Source organism: Micropterus salmoides, unplaced genomic scaffold, assembly GCF_014851395.1.
Source record: "Micropterus salmoides isolate LMB-PRFRI ecotype aquatic unplaced genomic scaffold, ASM1485139v1 Ms_hic_scaffold_3, whole genome shotgun sequence".
NCBI classification, from domain to species: domain Eukaryota; kingdom Metazoa; phylum Chordata; class Actinopteri; order Centrarchiformes; family Centrarchidae; genus Micropterus; species Micropterus salmoides.
The window spans coordinates 23315886-23343464 of record NW_024042261.1 but is presented as its reverse complement, the minus strand read 5'-3'; the positions used below and the strand labels follow the sequence as shown (position 1 = coordinate 23343464).

Genomic DNA, 27579 nt, shown 5'->3' with positions numbered 1-27579 from the left:
TACAGTGTATAATGAACCGTTTTTATTACCTTAGAATCAGCCATTTCTAACTACATTTTTTAAAGGAATAGAATAAATATAGACCAGGGGTTAAGATGTAAACAAAATTAAAATAAAATAAAGCAATTCAGGCAATTAAGATATTTACATATATCAAAAGCTTTTAAGAGTGCTGAATATTGTTGTATTTAATTCATAAAAACTTAAACTTAATGTCTGTGGTTACAAATTTACTTTTGTGAGTGTGAAATTTTGCTGCTATAATAAAAAGATTAATGATATACTGTTTTTGTTCTAAACTGCAGACATCTTAAAAGCCAAACAGTACATATTTGTATAGTAATGAAAAATGGACAGAAATGTTAGATATATTGGGACAAGTCTTTCCAACAAGTAACAGTACAGGGACAGCTCCAAAATAAGTGGATGGTTGTTTTACAATCAAGTCCACAGAAAGAGCAGTTAATGTCAATGTCATTTCTTTGCAAGTAGTTTTTTGCTGGATCGCATCAATGTTTGAAACAGACATCTTGAGGTTTGTTTGTGATCAAGTATCTTGAAGGTATGGTCCAAACCTTTTTCCACTAAATTTTAAAATTTTCCCCAGTAATGGATTACATATGGGAGGTGACAATGTCTTTCTGAAAGAGGGACCTGATCCTTATGTTCGAAGGGCTGGATAAAAAATCATGGTGTCATTCAATGACAACAAAGAGAAAGAAGTGGTTCAGTATTACCCTTAAATGACATTATCAGACCTTTGGGAATGGCATCCATTACAATAGCAAACTCTTTTAGGGTGACAGTGGTGTAATAGAAAGACAAGAATTCAGAGTAATCCATTAGAAAACCTTCTGAGATAAATAACTGTTTTATAAATAGAATTTTATCAATTTTGGAAAAATATAGATTTGTTTTTCACTAATATGTCACAGTTATTCCAGATGAGATATTTAAGCGGAGAGAAAGAGTGCTTGTATAACAGAGATCAAGCTAACAGCATTAGTTAGAGGAAATTAATTAAATTAAGTGGTCATTTCTCAATACTGTAGTTTGACATAAGAGGAAGACCACCTAATTTAGAAAACATGTAATTTGGAATAAAGTTCCAAATGGATTCTGGGTTACATAGACATTTTGATTTTAAAGGTATAGTTCAAGGTAGCAAAATCTAAAATGTAGGTTAAGTCCTCCAGAGTCGATAGTGTTCATCATCACAGTATTTTTTTATAATGGATTTTGTTTTTCCAAATAATCTTAAATAGCATCTTATCAATAGATAACAAAAACAGGAATCAACATTTAAGGCAAGTGCAGCACATGTTAGCCTGAATATACCTTCAACTTCAGAGTTCTACATTTTAAGGTTGAGTCTCTCTGGAGCCAGAGATTTAATCTTTTCTGAGTTTTATTGATAATAGGGCTGATGTTCAACTTCAGTTAGTTATCACAAAAAGATAAAGACCGGATGCTTCAGAGAATATTGTGTTTAATTGCAACAGAAATTTGGTTTGAATCTTCCAAAAAAAGTGTAGTGTCATCACCAACCTGACTTATGGTAATCTGTTTGCCAGCAAGAGAGATACCTTGAATATTACTTTCATGAATTAGCATGGAGAGGAATTGAGCAGCAAGGAGAAATGATTGATAAATAAATTTGTGTTCTAAGGAATCAAAGGCCGCATAAAAGTCTAAAAACAGAATAAAGCTGTTATCATGAATGAGTTCAGAGTAATCTAATAAATACAGAACCAGCCTAACATTGTTTGCAATATGCCTGTTTTACATAAACCCCTACTGTGATTCGTCAATTACAGAGGCTATGTTTTTTTTTTTGTACATGCAAGAATATTAGCTAGTGCTTTGTAGTCATTATTGAGCAGACAAATATGACACCAATTGTCCAAAAGTAAGTCTTTTTGGGGTTTTGGAATATGGGTGATAAGGCCTTGAGTTACTGAAGGCGGTAATAGTCCAAATTCAATACTTTCAGAAAAGGCATTGAAAAGAAAAGGGTCAGTTCATTGCAGAACTTCAAATTCTGAAGTGAGACTGGCATTGCCTGGAGATTTGTTATTTTGAGTTTTAGAATAGCATTCAGAACTTCATTGTGAGTTATTTTGCTGTCACAGAGTGCTCTATAGTCTGCAGAAATTATTACAAATAAATCAGAAAGGGGTAGTCTATATTATGTAAAGTATCCACAGCCTTTTTGTTGTTGTTTACTGCTGAATTTACAATTGCCATTAGAATTAATACATTTATTATAAAGTACTTATTTCGCCCGAGGAGCAAGTGAATGCACAGTGAGCCATTTGTTGCAATTTTCAACCCTCACCACTAAAATTTACACACTGAATCTTTAATGTTTTCATACCTGAGATTACTATAGCATGTAAGTTGGCATTTGGCTTTGTGTTTTGCAATATTTTCACAATAAGCGATAAACTCCTCTGGCACTGAGGTAAATGGACCCCAATAAGCCATTTGTGCCATGTACATGCCACCTTTGACATTTGATTGATTTGGAGAAAACTATAGTCCAACTTGCTACAGCTGCACTGCACCTGAATGTACAAGTCTCAGATCAAACCTGCAAGGCTATTAAATATTTTGGTGATAATCAGCAGATCCTGATAATTTGCTTTAGCTGAAGGATGAACTTGACACTAGTTTTGGTTAGATATAGATATAGAATAAACTGACTTAACAGTATACTCAATAAATACTAATACAATGTACTTAATTAACATCTTTGTGCATCCTTAGGTCTAACAAAAAAAGAGGTGTTTGTCTGTCTGTGTCAATGTGTGTATATTCTTAATCAGAGTCACAGTCAGTGCTTGAAGTGGGCCGGTACTCACTGGTACGCAGTACCAGCACTTCTATATTTTACTCTTTGGAGTACTGCGACTTTTTCTTGCACACCGATACTTCTCACAAGCTGCCTGTACTCTTCTCTCCCCTGTCCACTGGTGGAGATGGAGTATGGAAAAGATTTAATGCCGATACACACGCCAACATGTGAACAACATGTGAATGGGAAGTACTGGTCACAGTGATGACAACTTAATGCTGGTAACCCTGGAGTGCAAGCTGAGTGAGCTCAGAGACTGCATTCTGTAACAATATTAAAATCATTAAAGTCCCTAGTTGTATGTATAGGGGATGGTTGCAACACTTTTTAAAGAAGTGTTACAACCCATCCCACCCCTGTCAGCCATTGTCTAGCTAGCTGTATTAGCATTTTGGTTTGAAATTAGAAAGGAAAAAATACATCACATATTGAAACTACATTTCAAAATTTTCAAAAATTTTACATGCAATAGTATAGATACTAAACAAAATATAGTCTTGGTCAAAAAAATTACTTTCTGACCTCAAAATCTGTTTTTTCTCTATATATTCTAAATCTAACTGTTTCCAGCCTTGACAACCACCATGACAAAAACCAAGCCTGAAGTAGGTAAATACTGAAATGATCACATGACTCCTATCTTATCTCTAATTGGTGGAATTGTTGTTGTTACAACTATCCTCATGTTACATCCATACCCAGTCTCCCCTACTGCTGATTACTACCCAACACCCCCCCCCCCCCCCCCCCCCCACACACACACAAAATGTCACAATAGCTTTCCTCAACACTTCCTCTGGCTAAGGGGAGCCTTAAGATAAATATGTGATTTTACCCCATGAAGGGGGAATGAAGGGGGAAGCCTTTTACCTAAAAAAAAAAAATACATTTGATTAAATACAAATTAATTTGTCAACTGTTGGTATTTATTTCACTAATTAAATGTTTTAATGTTCTTTTATGTGTCAGCAAATAGAAATTGAGCTTGGGGGAGGGGGTCAATATAATGTTTTTTTTCTGCTCATATTGCACAAATGAACTGACTAGTTTGGTTTTTACTACAGTTGGAATAGATACAACTATTTCACATGAATCAAATTCATCCTTCCTTTATTGCTTTAATGGTACATTAACATTGCTGTTACTAATTCCTTCCGCAGTATGAAGAAATTCAGTAGGCTAGGAAGTTGCTGCACCTGTTTTTTTTTTTTTTTTGGCAGTAAGAGGAAGGACCCTCTTTTTATAGACTTTAATGTCCATATGCAGATTTTGTGGTGAACTATTAAACTGATGAGGCTTATCAAATCCTATTGTTTTTTTTCTTCCTCTATTCATTTTGTGGCTATTCATTTTACTCACTGTATATATTTACATTTTTATGTAGATAAGTCACATCTTACTCCATCCTAAAGTTATGGCAACATTAAATGTTCATCTGCCCTATAATGAGAATCAGCTGATTTTAGAAAATGTGTTTGCTTAGCTGCATTTCTTGATGTGTCTTTAGCCACAGGGAGGCGGTGTTGATCTATTGCTGAGAAAAAGGCAGGCAGGCATTCAAGGTGAAGAATGCTCCCATATTAAGATGGTCACTCTGTACAGTAGGGGTGAGCAGAATATAGCCTATGTGCAGGGAAAGGGGGGTCCTTGAATACTTAACAGTCCAATGAAGAAAATATCAAAAAGTGGTGATGGCGCATAGATAAGATGCTTTCCTTTCGTGTGGGAGATCTGGGTTCAATTCCCACTGTGAGACATCCACCATGTGTTCCTGAGCAAGACACTTAACCCCTAGTTCCTCCAGAGGCGTGGGACCTCTGACATGTATAGCAATTGTAAGTCGCTTTGGATAAAAGTGTCAGGTAAATCAAAGAGTAATAAATATTATTAATATTTATTTATAAAAGAAATACATTTGGCAATTCTCTTCTTGGATTCTTGGATTAAGGCAAACAAATTACAAAATATGTAATGTAATAATTCACTACTTGGGACACAACATACTTATGACAGAGTAAAATAAAAAGTGGTAAGTGATACATTTTGTTGATAACACATGCCGTTTAGGAAACAGGTGGGATATTTCTTTTTTCCTTTTAAATAACAGTGGCATTTGTTAGTCTTCGTTCTGCATGTACAACCGGGGTAATTAATAAACCACTGACTCCAGCTATTGTGTCATTGTTTATACTATGGCGTAATGACAACTTTGTGCAGTTGCAAGTTTAGTTCAGAAAAAATGTCATATTTTTGCGGGTCCCTGCACACTCAGGAATTCAGGGAAATGAGAAAGCAGATAAGCTGGCAAAAGAAGGAGTTAAAAAAAAGGAGATGTTGAAGTCAATATTAATTTGACCAAATCCGAGGGGAAAGGGATAGTGTGGAGAAGTGTAAATCAACAATGGCAACAGAGCTGGGATAATGCAATAAAAAGGAGACATTTACATGCAATCCAAAGCAGAGTAGGCATATCAAGAAGTAGGGGAGCAAAGAGGAAAGAACAGGTGACAATAAGCAGGCTGAGAATTGGGCATAGCAATCTTAACAGCACACTTTTAATTGTAGGAAAACATCCTACAGGAATGTGTGAACAATGTTAGGAGGCTGAAACAGTAGAACATATTCTTATAACATGCAGGAAATTTACTCAGGTAAGACAAGAAATTACAACACAGTTAAAAAAAAATAGGACGGGTAGATAATACAGTAAAAGGTTTATTGGAGTATGGAGAGAGTGTGGAAGGTAGGAAATGGAATGGAATTTGTTTTCTGAGGGCGACTGGATTAGATAGGTGGATTTAGTATGAACATAGACTGTATATAAGAAATTATGAATGAAAGCAAAGGGTAAATAAAGCCTGAAGGTGGCAATAATGCAACTCAATGGATGCCAGGTGCCGTAAAAATCAAAAGAAGAAGAAGAAGAGTTTAGGTCAGAAGATTACAGGTGGCCGTAAAGGCTTCACGTCGCTATGGTAACTGAACGCTGAGACGGAAAAAAAATTCACCTTTAGCAAAAGTGAAAATAACTAATGTTACTTAGTTTATTAAATAATACTTAAAAGGACAAAAGTACGATGGACAAACTTGAAGACATCGAGAGTTTTTTGAAGAATGTTGACAAAATAAGTGAGTAGAGCTGTGGAGCCTATTATTAACGTTAACGCTAACTTAACGTTAGGTAATTTAATTGCTAACGTTAGCTATTAAAATGGCTATCTTTGTGCCAAATGGAGCAAAATTAATTAATTCATTACGTTAGTTAGCTAGTTAAGTAGACTGACGAGGGACTGTAACAGGTAAGTTAACTTTAAATGGCTTACGTTAGTTACATTATTAACTTTGTAACGTTAACGTTAATCGGATCATTATAACGTTACACCGTTAGCTAACACACAAGAGTTAACGTTACTCACTCAAATTATTGCTGTGATTCAGACAGTCCACTGTTTTTATAACGCGAAAGGTTAGACATTACCATTTACCAGGTAACACGAGCTAACAGGGATCTTCATGCCATCAACACCATAATCATTATAATAACTGCATTGTAAAATGTAACATAACGTTAGTGGTTTATTTTTCTAACAATTTACAGTTGGTGAAGGGCTACTTTACTGTATATCATGTCCACTTTGGTAATTGGTATATTTTAACATGCAGGTTAGGTTTACAATTAGGACTGCAGCTAATGATTATTTTCTGAATTAAAGGATTAGTTGTTTGGTTTATATAATGATGTTGATCAGTGTTTCCAAGAGCCCAAGTTGACGTCCTCAGGTGTCTTGTTTTGTCCACAACCCACATATATTCAGTAGTCATAGAGGAGGAAAGAAACCAGAAAATATTCAATTCAATATTCGCATTTAAGAAGCTCTATTCAGAGAATTTTTTTCTTTTATTTCTTTAAAAATTATTCAAAGCAATTAATAGATTACCAAAATAGTTGGCGATTAATTTAATAGTTGACAACTAATCAATTAATCGTTGCAGCAGTTACAATCTAAACATATGTATGAATTGTATGAAACTCTAATCTGGTCAAAATAAACAATGTCGATACACAAGTCTTAAAAATATACATTTTACAACATATGTGATTATTATAGATATTGAACATGTGAGTGAAGGCTGTAAACTGTAAAATACATCATTAATTCTTTTCAGGTGAGCTAGTGAATGATCTAAAGTGTTCTGATGTAGAAGTCCAGCAAAAAGCAATAGAGAAAGCTGATTGCTACATTGCTGCCTTGGATGAACCTTGCATGACAAAAGTCAACAAGACCACTATCAACACAAGTCCACCTCTCCAGCCTTCTTTGGTAAAGACTTTGCAGTTCTCTCCTCTCCTTGTCTGTCTTGGTCTTCCTCACTCTGTCTGTCTGTCTCTTTCTCTTGCTGTAACTGTCCCTCCAACACTACACACACGCACACACAGAGCACATACTATATACAACCAACACCTTCTTCTTATGTTGTTCCTTGGAAGAAGGGGCAAGGCGTACATTACCTTGTAAGGACTAGGAAAGTTTTTGTTAATATTCTTTTCCTTCTTTCTGTTATACAGAGCCTGCAGAATGAAAGTCCAGGTGAGCTGGTTATTCGGTTCTGTCTTTATTGTGCATGGCAAGCAAAGTTTCTCTGAGGCAACAAACAAAATACAATAATATACTCTCTGTATTCTATGTATCATTTTTTCAAATATAAACTCTGGAAACAGTGAAGAACTGAAGAAAAAGATATAATCACTAAAATATATATAAACTACATTTTTACTTAGACTGCTCAGTGTATTTAGCCTGCCTGAACAAACACAGCAGTAAGAGATGCAGTCTGTTTCACTTGGATTTTCAGCAGCCGCTGTGAATATCAACATCCTTGACTGTGCACCTCAAGTCTTGGCTTGTGTCAGTCAATCTTTTTGATCAATATATACATTTTCCTGTTTGGCAGGATGGTCGCTCCCCATGCACCACATTAAGATAGAGATCGGTACAAAGTGTGTCCTTAGCATTACACTGGCTCTATCGTCCTTTTTCAAGGGTGACCATGTTCTGATGCTTGCCTGTGTAGACCAGTTCAGACTCCTCCATGTTTGTGCTTTTTCTTGTCAATTTAGTTGGCAGAGGTTTGATAGGGTGTGAAGTGAACGCTTCACGTCCTTTGCAAACTGTCAGTATGCCATGGTGAGTAGGGCACTGCTATGGATTAGAGGATATGAATGATTGGATATGACTGATATGTTTTTGTTGGTTTGTCTGTTTAGAGTGCTCTTACATGACAGGAGAGTTGTACTACTGGCTACAATGTGGGAGAAGCCATACATGCTTGTATTACTTTTTTCACAATACATCCTTTTTATCCCAGCACCTTGAATGTGGTATTCCATATGAAACAAATCAACATTAATTTTAATTGTTATGGGGATAAAACTCATCAATAACAGTAAAGCCACAAATGCGTGACCCTTTTCCACCTCTCTGTGTGAAACCACTAATATTGAAGTTAACACATGATACATTCAATTCACAAAATGAGGAAGAAAAAGTAATTCTGTGCTTAAGGCTGAAGAGAAAGTGAAACAGTTTTTAAATTACCTCCAACTGATATTTATTACATTGGACTTTTGGAGAGCAATATCTATCTTTGGGAGAACATTTAGCGTTAACAATCACACACAATAAGTACCCTGTGGGATTTTTATAGTCACCAAAGATGACTTTCAAAACCTAATTTAAAAACGGCATTTTTAACACAAAAACGTTTGGATACAAGCACATACTTAGAACCCAGTTGTAATTTCTATGACCTCAGTTATGATTAGATTGGTAAATTGATGATTGGGTTGTGCTTATTTGAAATCTGTGATTTCAAAACAAGGGCAAGGGAGAGAGTTGAAATTTGTATGCAGTGTGAAGTATTGCCGTATGACAGATATTGTTACAGTTCCTTTCTTCTCTGTTGTAGCACTCATGCTCACGAGTTTTATCTTATTTTGACCAGAGAATTTCATGAAGATTATGGAGAGAGATGCTGAAGACAGAAGATTAAGGAGGGTTGCAAAGGCGCAAAAGGCAACTGGTGCGTGATTCTCTGTTGCTTAAAGATGCTGCTGGAGGTGAACAGTTTGCTGTACTTGCTGCTCTATTGAGCTTGCAATATGTAATTTTAAGTTTTGTACCGTTTGTGTCACTTTAGCACTCAAAGACAAGGGGAATGAAGCGTATACTCAAGGAAACTATGAAACTGCTGTGAAGTATTACAGCGATGGCTTGGCTGAACTAAGGGACATGCAGCCATTGTACACCAACCGAGCCCAAGTAGGTATCTTCAGCCTTCAGATGTTTTTCATCTTTTAAATGCTTTGGATGAAAAGTTCCATGAGTTGATGCCAGATTTAAAGAAAAGTGACAAACAAGTCTTTGTCCCTCAGAAGACATCAAAGCAGAACTGCTTTTGTGTGCCTGTCACCGTGACATAATAAAGAAACTTTTGGTTTCACAGAAGTCTCAAGGCAACCTGAGGGGTTGCCAGCTAGGGACTTTAATTTCAATATTATGGTCACATGCAATTAAGTTAATTGTTACAATCAATATGTCCCCTTCCAAGGACACAGTCTGCTCTGTGGTATGTTAAAACAATGCTGCACTACTAATCACATTTTTTGCTTTGTAAAGCCACATTTACTTTTTATGTGTTTTTTATGATCAGTTACCTGTCCAATGTTTAAATCTACTTAGGCCTACATCAAGCTCGGAAAGTACAAGGAGGCCATCAGTGACTGTGAATGGGCACTAAAGGTAAAGTCTAGGAACTCAGAGGGATATATTTAGTGGTAGGCAAATTGGTTGGACGGGTTAACAGTGGGCTATGCTCCATCCTGAACTCCTACAGTATTAGATGCAGGATACAGGTCATGAACAGTGCAGAAATATTCTCCGAAGAGAACATTGTGTTTGGAAAAGTAGATAAAAATTAATAGTGTTTCTGAGTTTTTCCTTTTTTGTTTCATTTGTTTGGAGTTATGTTTTCTTTACTTTATTCCAGCCAAAGTACGTTGCACGTTTATAATGAAAGGTTTGGGATGACGAATATGCTCTATAAAGTAACTGTTTTCTGTAATCATGTCACTGAAACACATACCAAGCTTTCTGGAGTGCTTTGTCTCTGCTCAGATTGAACATTTCTCTCTTACTGTGCTGGCATTACCAATGCAGAAACATTAAATCACCATTATGTAGATGTGTTGCTGATGAAGTGCTTTAACTGATACACTCCCATGATCATTTTCTCTCTATCAGTGTCAGGAGAGGTGTATTAAGGCTTACCTACACATGGGGAAAGCATATTTGGCATTGAAGAAATATAATGAGGTGAGAATAATTACCTCTCATTACATGTAATCACATGTGTTCTTTTATATATTGCTCTTGTATCAAGATAGCTTCACCAATCTAACATGGCTAGATTGAAAGGGTTGTATGCCCGGATTAGAGAACACAGGTAATTAGAATCTGAAGTAAGAATAAGCACATTGCAAAAGAGCAGTCCTAGCTAGTTTAATCCTTTCACTGGAGTATAGGCTTATATTTAACATTGATATCTGTTAGAAATCTTTATTTGATACTATTATTACTGCATCTACTTTTCTATTTACCACACTCTTGTGCTGAAATTCTGTAGTGTTTGGCCAGAATCATTTCCATGGGTCAAGAAGAGACCAGTGAGGGACATAATATAACAAATATTCTTCTTCATATACATCTCTTTTTCAGTCCAGAAACTGCTTTGAAAAGATAGTGGAGATTGAACCTGGGAGGGAGAAGATGGTGAAAGGTAAAGATTTTTTTGGAGTTAGCTTAGGGACATTCGTTTAAGTCCTATTGACATAATTGTCCTCATTGGCCATGCATGTATCATGTCCAACCATTTTATGTTTTTCCCCCTATGTAATTCAATTTAATTATTCCATGGAATCATTTATACATTGTTGAGAATGGTCTCGTTGTATAAACCCCAAATTGGGCAACAGACCCACTTCCTTGTGAGTGCCTTTTTACTACAAAAGGTGAGTGGGGTGGTCATCTCAGGATGGTTGTTGCACTATAGGAGACATTGAGTGCACTCTTTTCTGTGACTTCTTGTCAGTTACTGATATGGAATATCTTTCTGTCAGTTAACAGTCTGGTTTCTCTTCTTCCCCCCTTTCTCTTTTTTTTTCTGCATGAAGAATACCTGACCCAGGTAGATTTGGAAGAAGAGAGAGAGAGTCAGGAGATGAATGCGATGCAAGAGTTTGACAAGGGGCATGGGAAGGCCACAATAGTGCCGCAGCTGCTGGAGAAGCTGTCAAGGCCCGGCCAGATGCCCCTCTACTACTGTGGAGGATTGGAGATTCTGTCACTAGCAGTTACTGACAGTGAGTGGTCTTTTTCACACAATTCACAGTCCACAATTATCATTCTCCTCTAATCTCTTTGTGCCCACTCTTTCTTCAATAACCTGCTTCACTGGTCTACCTATTTGCCAGTACCATGTCTAAAATGGCCTTCAGGCCAGGAAGGTAAAAAAGGATTGAAGGAGAAAAAGAGAGTTAACACAGTTCTTAAGTACTCACAGCAAACATCTTAGGGTATGGCATCAGGTGAAGCAGGGCTGCAAAAACAAATTGTTTCTTGTCTTGCTCTGTGACAATGGGAGAGAGGGTAGACCTAATGCTGTTCATCACTGATTTCTCGTCATGCTCCATTTGCTTTTCACAGTGAGCACATTTCCAATATAGACTACAGCTAGCTACACTCAAAGAGCAAAACCTCAGCCACTGTGCTGAAGATAGGTATATACTGTATACTATAACACTATGTAACACTAAAACAACAATTTTCTTTGTATCTTTTGCATATTCAGATAACACAACACATTTTTATTTTGCAGTGCCTGGTGATGAGTGAAACATCCAGTGCTAGTATGATTTGATTTATGATCTTTTTCTGATTATCTGACTTAGCAGAATTAGACATTCCCATGGTGCATACATTGATGATGTAATGAGTGGGCTGTTTCTAGCCTGCAGTGTCAGCTGTTCCATCAGTTAAGTGATGTAATGGATAATGTGCATGTATGTATGTGTATATAACTTGGGTGCAGTTTAATGAAACACCTGTGATAGCAGGTGTCCATTCTATAATCTCAGTGGCATGTCAGATTCAGATGAGGTAGTTAGTGAAATAGTGAGACCTGTCTGTTGGCTTTGTGGATTTATGACAGCCTGAGGTCCTCTAGATGGACAGGGACCCTGGAACATGCTAGGAATTATCCATGCTTATATATATTTCAGTGCAGGAATGAGCTGTTGTCAGGGGATCCAGAATTTCTCGCAATATCCATGAAAGAGATCATAAATTTTAGTTGAAGAAGAGCACTGGTCCCAGTTACATCTACAAGTACCACTAAAAACAAAAGGCAACAAATCCCACTCTGTAACATGATGGAGGAAAGGGTTGAAGAAGGCAAATCATATCTAATTGCTTTACCTTCGTTCTATCACGGTGTTTGTTGCTCAAGCTTTCAGATGAATCGACCCAAACAGACTGGGCAGGATCCTACCCATACGACCCTAATTTCTTCCCTGCACGGAAAACAGAATTGTGTCCTCGTGCTTCAAAGTGGGAAGTTTGTTGAGCACAAGATGTTTCACAGCATGCAGACATTTGATAATGATGGCATCAAGTTGACGAGTAACTGATATTGGTTTACTACGTCCTCTATTGTATGAAAAGGGGCCATTGTAGACAGGCAGCAGTTGGTCTCTACCAGGTCATTCACTCCTCCTCTATCAGCTGCTGATATTTTTGTAAATGTTTTTGACCCAAGAAATGACTTTGAAACTCCACCCCACTAATATAACTCTTTTTAGCCATTGCCAAAAGGCAGCAATTGTAGCATTTTACAGTCTAACAGTACAATTTATCAAGTTCAATGGTTCTCTCAGGAGTATTTATTTTATTAAATTTCAGCTAAGAAAGAAGCTGTAATGACATGCTCCACCCCATTTCTGTTCTCATACAAGCCTTGGATAACTTTGGCCACACAGCAGAGGACGGTGGAATTAATGGTGTGAAGCTCAACAAACAATAGTGCTATAAAAAATCCACATCTTGTCCAGTGTAATGTTAACTCTCTTTTTTTGTTTTAACCTAATACATTATACACCATATTATTTTGCACTGGCTGTGCACTGCAGAATAGCATAACATTTCTTATCCAGTCTCTTTTTTCTTCATTTAGATGAATAAAAGTGTACTGTCAAATGATATAATGCCTGTCTCACAGTGCCATTCAACGGAAAAGGGCAAAACTTACATAACTCACAACTCAAAGGATCTCAGCAGGGCTGACATTACAAGCTTTCCACCCTAAAAGTACTCCCTCACTTGCTCTACTTTCTGTATACTCCAACTCATTATTAGTGGAAAATAGACCATCCTCACTGTACCTTACTCTCTCAACATATTTTCTTTTTTCTTTTCTCTCGTGCCCTTGACTGTACACCACTAAACAAAGCAAGCCAAACTAAAAGAGAGAGGTGTTGTGTTTCTCTAAAACCTTGAGGCTACCTGGTGATGAAGTACAGTTTTCTGTGTTCTACTGTTCTCTTCTAGGTACAGGCCAGACCCTTTTCAGACTGAACAATGGCTTTAGTATCATCAGCAGCAATGACACGATGAGGAGGTAAGGAGACCAGAGGGAGAGGTAGCCGACAGCCCTCAGTGGTGCTTTGACAGATGGACCCAGAGACAGGGACATACAAAGACAATGATGGTCTAAACTAGAGAGATCACCTCCTCCCCTCCCCCGGTTGTTTGTGTGATAGCCCATAGAGGAAATGATGATCACTCTGAAGATTGATTTGAAGTGCTGAAATGAGCAAAGGCCCTGTGTTTTGTCCCAGAAAGCGGGGATGTTTTGTACCAGATACAAATTATGACTCCTGCATATCAGATCAGTAAGGTTATTATTAACTTGTCACATACTGTCCATGTTGGCCATTATTAGCATTGTCATTATTCAAGATAGAACACAGTGTCTGGAAAGTAGAGAGAGTAAAGAAATTGCAGTCTGAGCTTGATGAAAATAGCCAATAAGGATACTGCTGTGAGCCACATACAACCAACTAACACCTATGTGAACCATGTTGCAAAGAAGGCCAGTGCATTGTTGCCTGTCCTGATCACAATCTGCAGTGGCACTGTGAGTTAATGTGCTCTTGACACTGCTTTAGAAAGCCTAAATTTTGATTAAGAGTTAAAAGTGGGAAAGGGTCAGATAAAAAAAGAAAGTCAAAGGCAAAAAATCCTGTTGATATGGCTAATTCAAGGGCGCGGGTAGGGGGGTGTGGAGGGTGCTGCAGCACCCTCTATTGACAGGGAGGAACACAGTGCGCAAATTCCATGTGCAGACTACATAATGGGCATAAGTGTTACTATATGACAAAATAAAATACAGCAGGTTAGTGCTGAATGCAGAGAATACTCTTGATGTTCTACCTAATAATTTGATGTCGGCAGCTGTTTTCACTGTTTTGTCACGATTATAGGAGCTACATTGGTGTGATGTGCGGATCGGCTTTGACAATATCTGAATAATCATGTATGCACAAATCATCCACTCAACCCAACTTATTATTTTCTCAGATTTATCCCACTTCTACCGGCCCACGTGATTTCTTTATTGTGCTGATGTACAAGTGTTTTCTTTAACGGTTTACTTTCATGATTAGAAAGGCGGCTGTCAGTCATTTTAAACGTTTCCATTGGCGCTGTAATGTCAGCAAATAACCTGGGACATTTATGCAGCAAAACTAAAAACTGTAGTTATAAACTTGAAAGGACAAGAGGAAAGTCTGCAGAGGAAACAGAATTCAACATTTTAGTTTCTGAAATAATTTAGATGCTCTGATGGAGCTCAGGATTGATCAGGAGGACGGCTGCTTTATTCCATACAGTTTCACTGTATTAACCTAAGCTGTGTGTGAGACCTTTTGGATGTGTAGAAGAATACAGAACATTAATTAACATTAGATTCTGACTGATCCTGTTGGCGTGTCAATTTAAATATTATGCTGCTGTGCCCCGTGTGTAAATGCGCACAGCGTCTCTTTTAATGGGGAGACTCTTGACCTTATTTCACCCACTCGGAAAGTCAGAAATCGTTTTGCAGCGGTGCTCTCGGTTATGGCACGCACAAGGTTTTCATGTACTTCATGTGTTTCCCCAAGTGTGGACACTAAGTATGGAACAGATTTGGATGAGGGTAGAGACGGTGTAATCAGCTGTGCCCGCGTAGCCTTCATTAAAGTTGATCGTGTTATCAATGTTTTTTATTCAAATGATTTTATTTATACATACATACATATAATTATGGAGGTACAGACCTTGGTGACCTCATACAACTGCTTGTAACCACTCTATGTTGAAGGAAAGTGTGTTAGTGCATGCACACACACAGTCGTGTCATGCGCGCAGTGTTGGGCAAGTTACTTCCAAAATGTAATATAGATTACTAGTTACTGTCATTTGAGAGTTATTAGTTATATTATAATGTTTCAGTCTCTGAATTGTAGTGCTTTACACTATTTTGCGTTACTTTGCGTGACTTTCACTGCTGTTTAATGGGCACATTATTCTGATAGTAAGATGCGCTGGAATGGTGGGTTCTATGAGTTACAGTATATCTGTGGATCGGGTGGGTCTTTGTCATAAAAATGAACCTTCTGATTAATAGCGGTGGAGTGGTGAAATAGGATGAATCGTCTCCCCATTAAGATTACCACGAGGTACAGCCGCATAACGCCATTGATTATTTATAACACCAACAATCTGGTCGATCACTTCAATCATATCTGCTTGTCGTCACTAAATATTACTGCTCCTCTAAAGGTTAGGCCTATGTCTAAAGCTAGTAAGCAACCCTGGATAAATGACAGCATTCGCAGCCTCAAAAGGGAATGCAGGAAAGCAGAGCGCAGATGGAAAAAATCCAGTCTCCAAGTCCATTACCTCAGTCTGAAGGATTTATTAATTAACTACAATAACATGGTTAAGGATGCGAGAACACACTATTTTTCTGAACTCATTACTGCACATAAACACAATCCCAGGTTTCTGTTTAAGACTGTGGATCAGCTGGTAAACCCAACCCCTCCTTGTGCCTCAGCTGGAAGTAATGATGACTGTGAATTGTTTTTATCTTATTTTACCAATAAGGTGGTGTCAATCAGAGCCTCTATTACCCCCGTGGCCTCTTACTCAGAGGTCCCTCACCAGCAACAACAGAGTTTTAACCAGTTTTATCCCATCGACTTGTCTGAGCTTTTAAAAACAGTATCACAAATGAGAGTGTCCTCCAGCCCACTTGATATAATACCTACAAAATTTTTACTGAAAGTAATCTGATTCTGTTGGGCCCCATTTGATCTCTGTTTTCAACAGCTCCCTATCTACTGGTTGTGTCCCTGATTATTTTAAAACGGCTTGCGTGAACCCACTTTTAAAGAAACCTGGTTTAGATCCCTCCCTCCCACATAATTTTAGACCAATTTCAAAACTGCCTTTTATTGCAAAGATTCTAGAAAGAATTGTGTCCAAACAGCTGCTCACTGTGCTGGAAAATAACAAATTATTCTGGTTTTAGGAAGTACCACAGCACTGAGACTGCCCTGCTTAAAGTCACCAATGACCTTTTAATGTCTGCTGATGAAGGTATGTGCTCAGTCCTTGTACTCCTGGACCTTAGCGCTGCTTTTGACACCATTGATCACAACATCATGTTAGACAGACTGAGGCACTGGGTGGGGATCTCTGGTACTGCTCTAGAATGGTTTTCATCCTACCTGTCAAATAGGAAGTTTTGCGTGTCTGTAAACAACTATGTCTCTTCGTTCTGTCCACCAGCACGTACATTGAGGTCCTCGGGCAGAGGTCTGTTGTCTGTTCCAGAGTCTCGACTGAAAACTAAAGGGGACAGAGCGTTTGCTATCAGGGCCCCGAGGCTCTGGAACAGCTTGCCCGAGGAAATCAGGTCGGCTGAGTCAGTGAACTCTTTTAAGTCCCTTCTTAAAACATACTTTTATAGGAGAGCTTTTCCCGATCTTATTTGACTTTATTTTATCCCTTTTATTTATTGTATTTTACTAATTTTATATTAAATTTTCATGCTCTTATCTTTTTTTTTGTATTATTCTTTACACTTGTTAAAGCACTTTGTAACTTGTTTTTGAAAAGTGCTCTACAAATAAGGATTATTATTATTATTATTATTATTATATTTGAATCTCCTGACACATGAACTGACAGCAGCCTCTCTGATCATGAAAGTAATTCGTTAATGCACAAACACAAAGCCTAAATCTATTTACGCATGATCCGTCAGGGAAGCTACCAAGAGGAGCTGAGCTCCCCCGTAGTTTGCACCCGGCCAACAATCTCGATCATCAGATTCCCGCAACAGGAAATAATGTTATTCTTTATCTCATGGATTTGTTTTTCTGGTGCTGAAATCTTTCTTGGTGTTCACTTAATTTCGGGTTAAAATGAGTTGTAACATGTATTACTGAGATTGTAAAGGGTAGGCTATAATATTGCTAATATATTTTTAGTAATGTGTGATATAACTGTGTTACAGCAAAAAGGGTTACTTTTGTTGTACTCCCAACACTGCATGCGCATTTCTACTCTGCAGCACCCCTAAGCCAAAATGTCCTCCCGTGCGCCTGGGCTAATTTGTAATTAAATGTAACAGATACTACGATAAAAAAATAGGCTATAAGCTTCAGCCAACATGTAGCAGCACATACAAGGTTCTTCAGGACAGAGACAGTGATTATGTCAATTGCAAACACCTTAGCGGGATCACAGATGACTTCTTCTGGTTATGGCTATGTTACACAAATGTGTCAATGTAGATAAATGGAAGGGCAAAGTGCATTACGATGTTTAAGTGTGGTATCTGTAAATACGTACTGTATGCTCAGAAAACCTGTACTAGCTGTGCTGATATGAACTTCTGTATAGAGTGCCTTTTGGTACGTAAGAAAACAGGGCTGCAGCAAGATCGCTTAATATTCATATGAAATGAGATGACATCTTAGCTCTTGTGAATTGCTTCCCATGTCTTGTGTTATCAACATATTAATCAGTTTTTGTTTCCATCCTTTGTCTTGTGTTGAGATGCATTTTTTATTGGCATACTTTTGTGTAAATAACATTTTTATACTTTGACAGTAATATTTCCGTTTGATTTATATAATGTCAGTTGGAAGAGAACCAAGCTAAGAGCAGTGAGTTTATTTTCTCCACAGTTGCCTGTTGCAGAAAACAAAGGATCCAGACAGCCAGGAGTTGTGTGTGTCTGTTCTGAAATTATGGAGGGTAATTTGTTGTGGAAATGGTATGTAAATAATTGAGTTGCATTTCATTTTTTTTGTCCACTTAGTCCACATATCACTTCGCTCTCACTGAGTTCTCATGAAATATAGGAAACAATTTACTAATTGAAATACTGCATAATCGTCTAGAATGGCATTATGTCATCACTGCACAGCTCGTCAGTGTGATACTCAAGCCTTCTCTTTTGTCAAGCTTTCATTTGTCTTTTAATCACACAAGCTATGTGGGCTTCAGCACATCAGGTGTTTGTGCCAACTGTGATCATTTGTTTACACAGCCATTCACAGTGTGTGTATGTTACACACACAGCAAGTGAATGTTTATATAATTGTGTTTGCAGACTGGGTTGTTGTTGGTGGGAACATCACAGAGCACTGTGAACTATTTCTTGTTCTTCTTTTCAGATGAAAACCAGAAGATGCTGATGACATGCCCAGTCACCAGACAGTCCATTGTTGACTTGGTAACATCAGAGCATGTTGCAGCACAGAAAGAATGCCTGGCATTACTTTGTTTGTATTCACAGATGCCACAAGGCAGACATTTGGCTGCTGACAACTTGAATGTGCCCATGTAAGATATTTCTCTATGTTGCCATCAGATGCACCTGATGAGAGCAATAATATGGAGATTATACTTTTGCATTTCACTTTATCCCCCTTACTGAAATCAGTGGCGGGACTTTAGGTTTGTGACTGTCTGTCCAATTGCAACGTCTGTTAAATGGGTTTCAAGAAATGTTGTCCCAATAATCTAATAATATCTCATTTGCAGCTGATTGTTTTTTATTTTTGAAAAGTAGGAAAAAAATACTTTTATATAATATTGATACTCCATTTTGGCATTATTTTGAACCAAAGGTGGACACCCTCATTATCTGGGTACAAAATATTCACTGATATCTTGATGATATTCATTATGAACGTGTCTTTTAGCAAAATTGTTGATTCTCTTTTTTTGTATTCTTCACTCTCTTTCTCTTATGTCTGCCTCTCTGTTTCTATTTTACCTTGATGTAAAGACTAATGAGGAACCTCATGGCTTGCATCTCAAAGCCAAAGCAGCGGCAAGAGAACGCAGCGGTCAACATTCTGGAGAACCTTACAGCAGAAAACAAGTATTACTGATACACCCAGCAGAAATACCATAATTGTTCTCATCACACCCATATTTTAGATACTCAGACATCAGAATATGACCCACAAGACAGTTTATTATCTTCCCTTACATCATATCCATATATATTAAAAGCACTTTAATATTTGTCGACACATCACGTCTGGAAGGGCCCCCTGAGAAATGGAAAGTGTGGCATCTTTAATAATTCAACATGTGCTATCCAAGTGTTAATGTCACTTGAAGGCAAAAGGCCATTCACAACCTGTTTCCCTCTCTGGCGCATCATGAAAATAGACATAAAAGGACGACCCAGGCACTCAAACACAGCAGGAAATAAGTTGAGGTGTCAAGCAGTGAAATGGGGAGATCAATTTTGCTTGTCTATAGCTGTCAAGAGAGTTATTCAACAAAAATGTTATATCCTATAGATGTTTCCTCTTCTTTGTAGAAGCTCAGCTTGGTCAATGTTGGGCTTTCATGGATATTTTTGTTTTGTAGTATAAATGAATACCTTCCCAAATTCCAAATTTATCGTACAAACCCCTCCCAGGAAAAGATTTACAGAATGTATATACATTTGCACACATGCATCTATGTACAGTGTATTATTCTATGTGTACATGGCATATAACATATTTAATTATTGTTTTTAGTCATCAGTCAAAAGTAACTGGACTGTTCTGTGTAGATATCACAGCAACTCAATCTGCTTTTTACTGCCTTCGATGTGGATGAATGAGACACTTCAGAGACATGACAATCAATGCAATTTGACCACTAAATTGAATCGACTCCTTTATGACTCAGACAATAAGGGCATTTGGTGCCCTCTTATGTGGTTCCTTTCAAAGCTTTCTTTGAAATTTTTACTTGCTCAGTTGATGCAGTCGTGCTTACTTGTGTCATGCTGGGCTGTGAAGAGGATTAGACTTTACTCGCTCCCTCCTCGCCCAAGCATCCATGTTCATTGTACACGTGTGTGTTGTTCCATACATGCTACAAGTCCCTTGCACCATATTTATACATACTGTTTAAACCCATATACATAATATGTCTGTGTTCCATGTACAGTAGATATGTATTCATATTTTCTTTCAGATTTTGCATTCAGTTAAGGAGTGTGTTGACAGACTATTTCATTGCACCATTTACAACAATACTGGTAAGATATGTAGATGCAAACTATTATATTGATATACAGAACAAACTAATATGTATAGGTGTGTTTATGTGTGTGTGTGTGCATGGGAAAATGTGCTGTTTGCTTCATTTTCCAGAGAAATATCAGCAAGTCCAATCAGCATATCCTTCCATCGCTGATATCGGCTGTTGGCAGTCTGGCTCGAGATGACGTCATCTGTCACAATTTTGCTCATGATCCAGAGTGTTGGAAGGCCTTTCTGGTCGCCATTGTTAGTATCATTACAGACTGGTGTCTTTGCATAGAAAAGTACAACTCAGAGTAGTTTGAATGACACAATTAGATATTATGGATACCTACACATTAATGCATCACTAATTATAATCCATTGACAGTATATATATTATTCTGAAATGGGCCATTCTGCATGATAACTACTTTTACTTTGGTATTTTGAGCTACATTTTGATGCTAATACTGTACTCTTATTTTAATAAAAGATCTGAGTACATATAGGATATATAGGATATATATCTCGGGAACATTTTAACTGTTTTTTAATTTGTTGGCTGTCATTGCAGAGGCAGTGCAGTGCATGCGGAAACAAAGAGGTCCTTTACCCAATGCTTGGTTTGATCATCAACCTTTCAACTATCACTTCTCCAGTCATTCAGGTAAGAAGTGATGTGGAATATTTAGTGTATGTGGTGTGGAGTTTTTACTTATGTATGGGTATGTTATTAAGTGTAACATTTACCTTCCATCTTACGTATCTCTAGTTATCTTAATAGTGGGCACTGTGCTAGTTGATGATATGATGATACTGTATCTTAGATTGGAGGTTGAGCTGAACTGTCATTCAGTGTGGGGGTCAGCTTGAAATAACTATACATTTTGACAGAAAATTCACTGCACACCCCTGAAATCTAGTAGATTAGCATATACTGTAATGCAAAAAAATGTTGAAAGCCAGTGAACAAGGGAAGTAGAGGGAGCTTTTGTGTGAACAGTGATGTGTGACCTAATCGGAGGTGAAATGTATGTGAAAATTGGTTGAACAACTTTTGCGTCTCCTCTTTGTAGGAGCATGCTGTTTCCCTCTGTGACTGCTGTCTGGGCCTGCTGAGGGATAGTGATGGAGGAGTCATAACTGTGAGTGAATCTTACTTTAGCACTTCACTACAGTACTCAGGAGGATTGGAAAAGATTCTTATAGTAAGATTAGGAAGCTCTAATGCATAATATTGGCAGTTGCTTAACTGCTTCATTCCACCCATTAGCTTTTCATTACAGTGTTGGACCAGGAAAACTTTGAAAAATTTAAAATATTAGTCATTTTTACAGTTGTATGAGACACTTGCTGAAAACTTTTTGTTTGTTTTCCAAACTTGCGTAAATGCTATAAAGCATAAAGCCATCCTTCCAGGTAACTAGACCAAAATAAAAGACATTCGTCTTGAGTAATGGGCCTTTTCAAGGGCTTGTGTGCTCACAACACTGCCAGTGAGCACACAACAACATTCCACAATATGCAAAGGATCCCGTATATGTATCATTACAGTTGATGAAAACTCCAGCTCCAGGTGCTGTTGTCTGTGCTAATGGCTGTTGTAGAGTTTCTCACTGCCTATGCAATGCCCTCAGAGTCCCACACTTCCACCCACCTGCCTCTTTACTCTGTTTTAGTGCTCACTCACTGCCTGGCTGGCACCTTTTTAAAATGTTCTCAATTTCTCTGCTCTGGAATTTCTAGTCTTGTCTTGACTTCACCTACCTTATTTTCTCTTTAATGCATGATCATGGTTACACCAAAGACCTAAAGCCCCCGATTCCATAGGGTCCCCATGTATCGCTTTATAAATTTTTTCTCTTTTTTACTATATATACATTTAGGGTAAGCTCTCTTAAGTGGAGGTGTAAGGACTAGAGATGTACAGAGACGTCCTTGTCTTTATCTGTTCAGCCAACAAAATGATCTGTTTCTGCATCTGTATTTGGATAGAAGGTCGGACGTGGGCATGGTTTATACAGGAAGTCATGCTGAATCAGGCAAATGTTGTATTTTCAAACCTAATATTCATTGGGAATGCAATTGTTTTGTTTTCAAATCATACACACTACTTTTCATTTCTCTCTCGCGCTCGCTATCTTTTCTTTTTAAACTTAACTAAGTTCTATGAACTGTCTTAACCCCACCAACCATACCTTGAACTAGGGGACAGTGAACAATCAGAAACTGAAAGAAAAGTTGTATAAATTGAAAGATTGAAACTATTTTCAGTAAAGATATATAGAAAAATATCCTTCCGTTGAAGGGAATAATCAGCCAGTGGGCTACAGTTGCATTAAATGTAAATCTAGTGACACTACTGGAATAACATCACGCCACCGTAAGCAATAAATTCCATTTGTAAAGATGTTGCAGTCATGCATACTGCTGATTATAAATTATAAATATACAATGGCCTTGCTCTGTATAGACTCACTACAATTAACCAGAAAAGAGATAAAACTCAGACAATATATATAAACACAATATATTAAGAAATAATATAATATATTTTAATATAGGCCTACACTTAATTATAACCTATATTGTGTGTGTGTGTATGTGTAGCATGAAGGAGCTACAAATTTCATTTTGTTATGCAGCCTTGTGCTGTAAAATTACTAATAAAAAACCTTGTACATTGTAGCTTGTACAAATGAGCAACAATAAATAAAAAGAGGATGATGGGTGCAACAAGCATTGTTAGGCTACAGAAATAAAATAAATGCAACTGTAACAGCAGAATTAATCATCACTAAAGCAGAAAACAGAGATGTATAAACAATATAAACTCCACAGCGGCTGCAGCCACTATTATATTAAAGCAAAGAGAGCTGCGCATTCTTACATACCGTGTAGTGCACACAATGCTATGTTGCTAAGCAACACAGTGGTTGTACTCACTTGTGTGAACGTAATTCTGTGAGTCTTGTTCCAGTAGTCCAATATAACCAGTCCACCTCTTTGTCTCACCGCACTCCTTAAAGTTGTCAAACATGCTGCAGTCTTCTCTTGATCCTCTGATATCCTCTCTATTTCTCTGCTGTGTTTTCTCATCCATCTTACTTCGTCTGCTTTTTTTCTATCTTCTATTATCTTCTTTTCTAATACCAACATTCTTCTTTGTCCTCCAGAGAGCCACAGGCGTACTGAGCACTGTCCTCCCTCAGTCCTCTGAAGCCGTTCAGCATGTTATACAGGGGAATGTGGTCCGGACCATGCACCGACTGCTTAAGGTGCATAACTATACATATAGCCAAGTTTCTTCTCAATACTTATTTGTATATTAATATATTCCCCAACTATATTTAAATTGATTTAATTCTTAAAACACTGACAAGATTAAAGAAGACATGTGGTTTGTAATGCAGAGCACTTTCTTTATTAGGCCTGAGCTGTGTTTGTTGGCTATATGGTGTTGTTGGACATATGGTTTGGTTTGAAGCTCCAGATGTCTAAAACTTTAGTGGCCAACATTGCATTCACACACAGCTTAAGTGATCACTGATCAGAAATACATATTCACAAGCTAGGTTGTAACAAAATTAAAATGAATAAACAAAACTAACAAAACCAGATATTTATATTTTCTGACTACCCAGCTTATACCTACATACTCGTAAACATTCATTGTCATCTAAAGACACGATGAAAACACGCTCATGAAAAAACAACTACCTTTTCTAATCTGTATGAAGTACTTTACTCATTTTAATATTTATGAATGGCATCAGTATTCTACTACATTCATACTATGTATGTATTATTCAGATAATTTTACACACTTCACAAACATACTTGTTTAATGTCATTGCTATGTTTGCATCTGCCTACCCAGGGAACAGGGCAGACTGCCACTAAGTATGCCATTAAGACTCTGACAGTGTGCACTGCTGCCAGTCACTTGGCCCGGGAGGAGCTGGTGAAGACTGATAAAAGTGAGAAATGACTTAGGTGTTAGCATTACTTTTACAAGGTCTTTCATTGGTCCATGGATAATATTTGATTGTTGACCTAATATGCAAATTAAGTGTGTGTTTGTGTGTCTACATTTGTATGCATACTGCATGTGTGTGAGTGCATTTTCATTTCATTACATGCGTTTTTCTGAATATATTTGAAAGGGCTGTTCTCTTTCTACTTGCTATTCATTTATCATTCTACACAGAATTGTCTATTTTACGCCATTTGCTGGGTTCCAGCTGTGATGAGATGGTGTCAGGAAATGCAGCCCTGTGTTTGGCCTACTGTCTTTATTTGGAGGGAACTGCCAGCAACCTGCTGGGCACTGATATTGTGCTACTGCTACTGCGTCACGCTGCAGGGGATGCTAAGAGGACAGCTGTGCAGCAAAATGCAGCGATTGCTTTGGGGAAGCTGTGTCAATCTGAGCCCAGGTGCCCTCTTGCTTCACTCTATAAACCACTTGTCGTTCATTACATTCTAGAAACTAGCCTTATGGAACATTGATAGATTAGATGAAATGCCACACTGACAAAGCGGTAATGTGATGATCTAAAGAAGTGGGTCGCACATGAGGCAAATTCAAAAATTGTTTATTATACTCAAATTCAGTATTCAAACGTTTATTAACATATTTGTAGTTTGTCTCATTTTCTTCTGCAAACATCCCCCACTTTCAGTCATACTGTATTCTAATGCATGGTTATAGCTATACGTTACTACTGTTTCTTAATGCAGTTGCTTTACTGCTTAACCATGATGGATAGGCTGATAGCCAGCAGTAGACAGTGTCTTTATTAGACGGATTGCATTTTTAGATTGTGTCCCCGACAGTCCAGACAGATGGAGAGAAAGATAAAGGGTGAGCGAAAGAGAGTTTTGACTTCATAATATACATCTAAGGTTAGTGTTGGGTTTGGGTTCTGGCCGTAGTTGTTGTTCAATTTGTTTGGTTGTTTTATCAAATTTTAGTCCATTTAGTCTATCAACATTGCTGCCTGTTAGAAATATTTTAGGGCTACAATTAACTTTTTTTTCAATATCCATTAATCTGCTTATTATTGTCTTGAATAAACTTTGAAGATGACAGCTTGGGCAATTATATAGGACTTTTTTTTGACAAAGTGCTTTTTCTGTCAAACCAACAGTCAAAAACTAAGACATTTAATTTGCATTCATAAAAACAGACAAGACACTCTTCTATGATTGTGTTGAGGATGTGTTGATCTTTTGTTCCCAAGCTCACAAATTCACAACCCACTGAACACACTCTCACTGTGTTTGCTTTTAATGTGTGTGTTTTTTTTGTGGTCAATTCCAGACATATGAACAAACTTCGAGAACTTCACGGCCTTGAGATTCTGCATTCCTGTATGAAGCTCATCACATGAACCCATGACAGTAACATGTTTTATAATCTTATTGCTTCTCATCAGTCTTGTTCTCTTCTGTATTCTGGTTTAGGATTAGACGCTTACCAACCCATTGGGGAAAACAAAAATTTGCTAATAAACACTGTGTACCGTATAACTTATTTCTTTTTTAAACTTATCATTTATTACTATTCCAATCAATCATTTTTTTAATAATATGGATTTTTCTATTGAAAGAACCTTTAAGGCTATCTCTAAATGAGAAAATCTCCTAATTGCCTAATCTACATGAACAAGGTCAAAAACCTTAACAACATTCTTGGCTATCCTTGTTTTTCATGCCTTTGTGAATTTATATCATTAATTGCCATGCATATGTGTGGATGGAGGGTCAAGTGCAGCCAGTTTTACAATTTTTATGTATCTGTTGTTAGATTAAAATTTCATTAAAATGTACAAAATATGTTCATGAAACAAAATATTTGTCATGAATACTTTTGCTTTTGCTAAGCACATAAATAAATTATAAGAATTCACTGTTTAAGCAAACAAGCACCTAGTCTGAAGACTTCACGTGAACAGTGGTATAATCTGTAATTATGGAATTCTGAAGGACAGATATTGATCAAGCAGTATTAACATACTGATGGGAGATGAAGTGAGATGCTGATTAGATGGATGTACTGTATCCCTGTTGTTTAAGGCGTCATAGTGTTATAATCTGTCATTTAGTCATTCGTCTTGACACTCTTTCTCTTATTTACCATGAAGAAGTGTGTTAAATGAAAATTATGGAGCATATTGCTTGCATAACAGCTTGTATTACTGAGAATCTTGTCAGTCATACCATTATGTGACCATAATCACAAGTTCTAATAAATTGTGTGTTCTAAAGGGTAATTTTACTTTGTGCTGACCTTTAGTATTTCCCTTATTTTGTGGTTCTGTAGATGTGTTGTTGTTTTTTAGTTTTTTTTAAATTTCCTTTCCAGAAAGGTGCAGTTGAGTCCCATATTACTGATAAAGAAAAAAAATCTGTTTGGCAGTACTGGAGGGACAAGTCATCTCAAGACTGTTTACAGTTAGGTAAATGTAGTTTGATGTCTGCCAGAATCTGGATGTGAATGAAATATGAGGATTAATTGTAAACTCACAGAAATGGCTTGGCCCAGGTAATTAATATAGAAAGGTTTCTAGTTGTGTGACAGCAGCTTTGAACCACTGCACCAAAGTGAGCCAAACCACTGTAAGAAGGTCAGAGTTATAACTCTGCTAGCATAATGTTGGTGATGACTTGTAGAGTACTGGGAGAGACAAATGGAGCAGGAATGATGAGCGCTAGTATGCACAAACCTGTGGCTGGATAGCCCTGTTGAAAAGGCTGGCATCAAAAGAATCATGATAACACTTTACTAGTATGGGCACAGCTTTATTACACCTTAAAAAAGAATAAAAAAGGATTCTTGGGATGGCAATGGTGGTGTGTTGGTCAGTGACTCCATCATTCTGATCCAGACTGAAACATTTCGACAGCTATCCTACTGGATAATTTGCCATGAAATGTTACCATGCCATGAAATTTATGGTTCCCAAGAGGAAAAAAGCCTACTGACTTTGATGATACCGTGACT

General features: G+C 37.4%; 1 protein-coding gene across 3 annotated transcripts; it reads left to right on the top strand.

Moving 5' to 3' along the window:
• Positions 1 to 5821: 5821 nt before the first annotated feature.
• ttc12 (tetratricopeptide repeat domain 12) lies at positions 5822 to 26848 on the top strand. 3 transcript variants are annotated; one of them, XM_038694237.1, is made up of 21 exons: positions 5822 to 5986; positions 7025 to 7179; positions 7425 to 7446; positions 8861 to 8938; positions 9056 to 9177; positions 9598 to 9657; positions 10159 to 10230; positions 10633 to 10693; positions 11088 to 11276; positions 13519 to 13588; positions 18216 to 18304; positions 18708 to 18876; positions 19325 to 19420; positions 20521 to 20584; positions 20700 to 20834; positions 21145 to 21237; positions 21647 to 21715; positions 23747 to 23848; positions 24451 to 24550; positions 24937 to 25009; positions 25897 to 26848. In XM_038694237.1, exons 1-21 carry the CDS (start codon positions 5935 to 5937, stop codon positions 25964 to 25966), a joined length of 1941 nt encoding a protein of 646 aa, XP_038550165.1. In that variant the 5' UTR covers positions 5822 to 5934; the 3' UTR covers positions 25967 to 26848. The 3 variants fall into 3 exon arrangements, with proteins under 3 accessions (XP_038550165.1, XP_038550164.1, XP_038550166.1); XM_038694236.1 differs by having other exon boundaries at positions 5823 to 5986; positions 24781 to 25009; XM_038694238.1 differs by lacking the exons at positions 5822 to 5986; positions 7425 to 7446 and having other exon boundaries at positions 7095 to 7179; positions 24781 to 25009.
• The last annotated feature ends 731 nt before the right edge of the window (positions 26849 to 27579 follow it).

What these genes read in the sequence shown, in the direction of transcription:
- ttc12 (XM_038694236.1), top strand. Translation starts at nt 5,935, where the DNA reads ATGGACAAACTTGAAGACATCGAGAGTTTTTTGAAGAATGTTGACAAA. An exon ending in CCTGCAGAATGAAAGTCCAG is followed by an intron (nt 7,447 to 8,860) that starts GTGAGCTGGTTA and finishes TATTTTGACCAG; the next exon opens with AGAATTTCATGAAGATTATG. An exon ending in TGTACACCAACCGAGCCCAA is followed by an intron (nt 9,178 to 9,597) that starts GTAGGTATCTTC and finishes AAATCTACTTAG; the next exon opens with GCCTACATCAAGCTCGGAAA.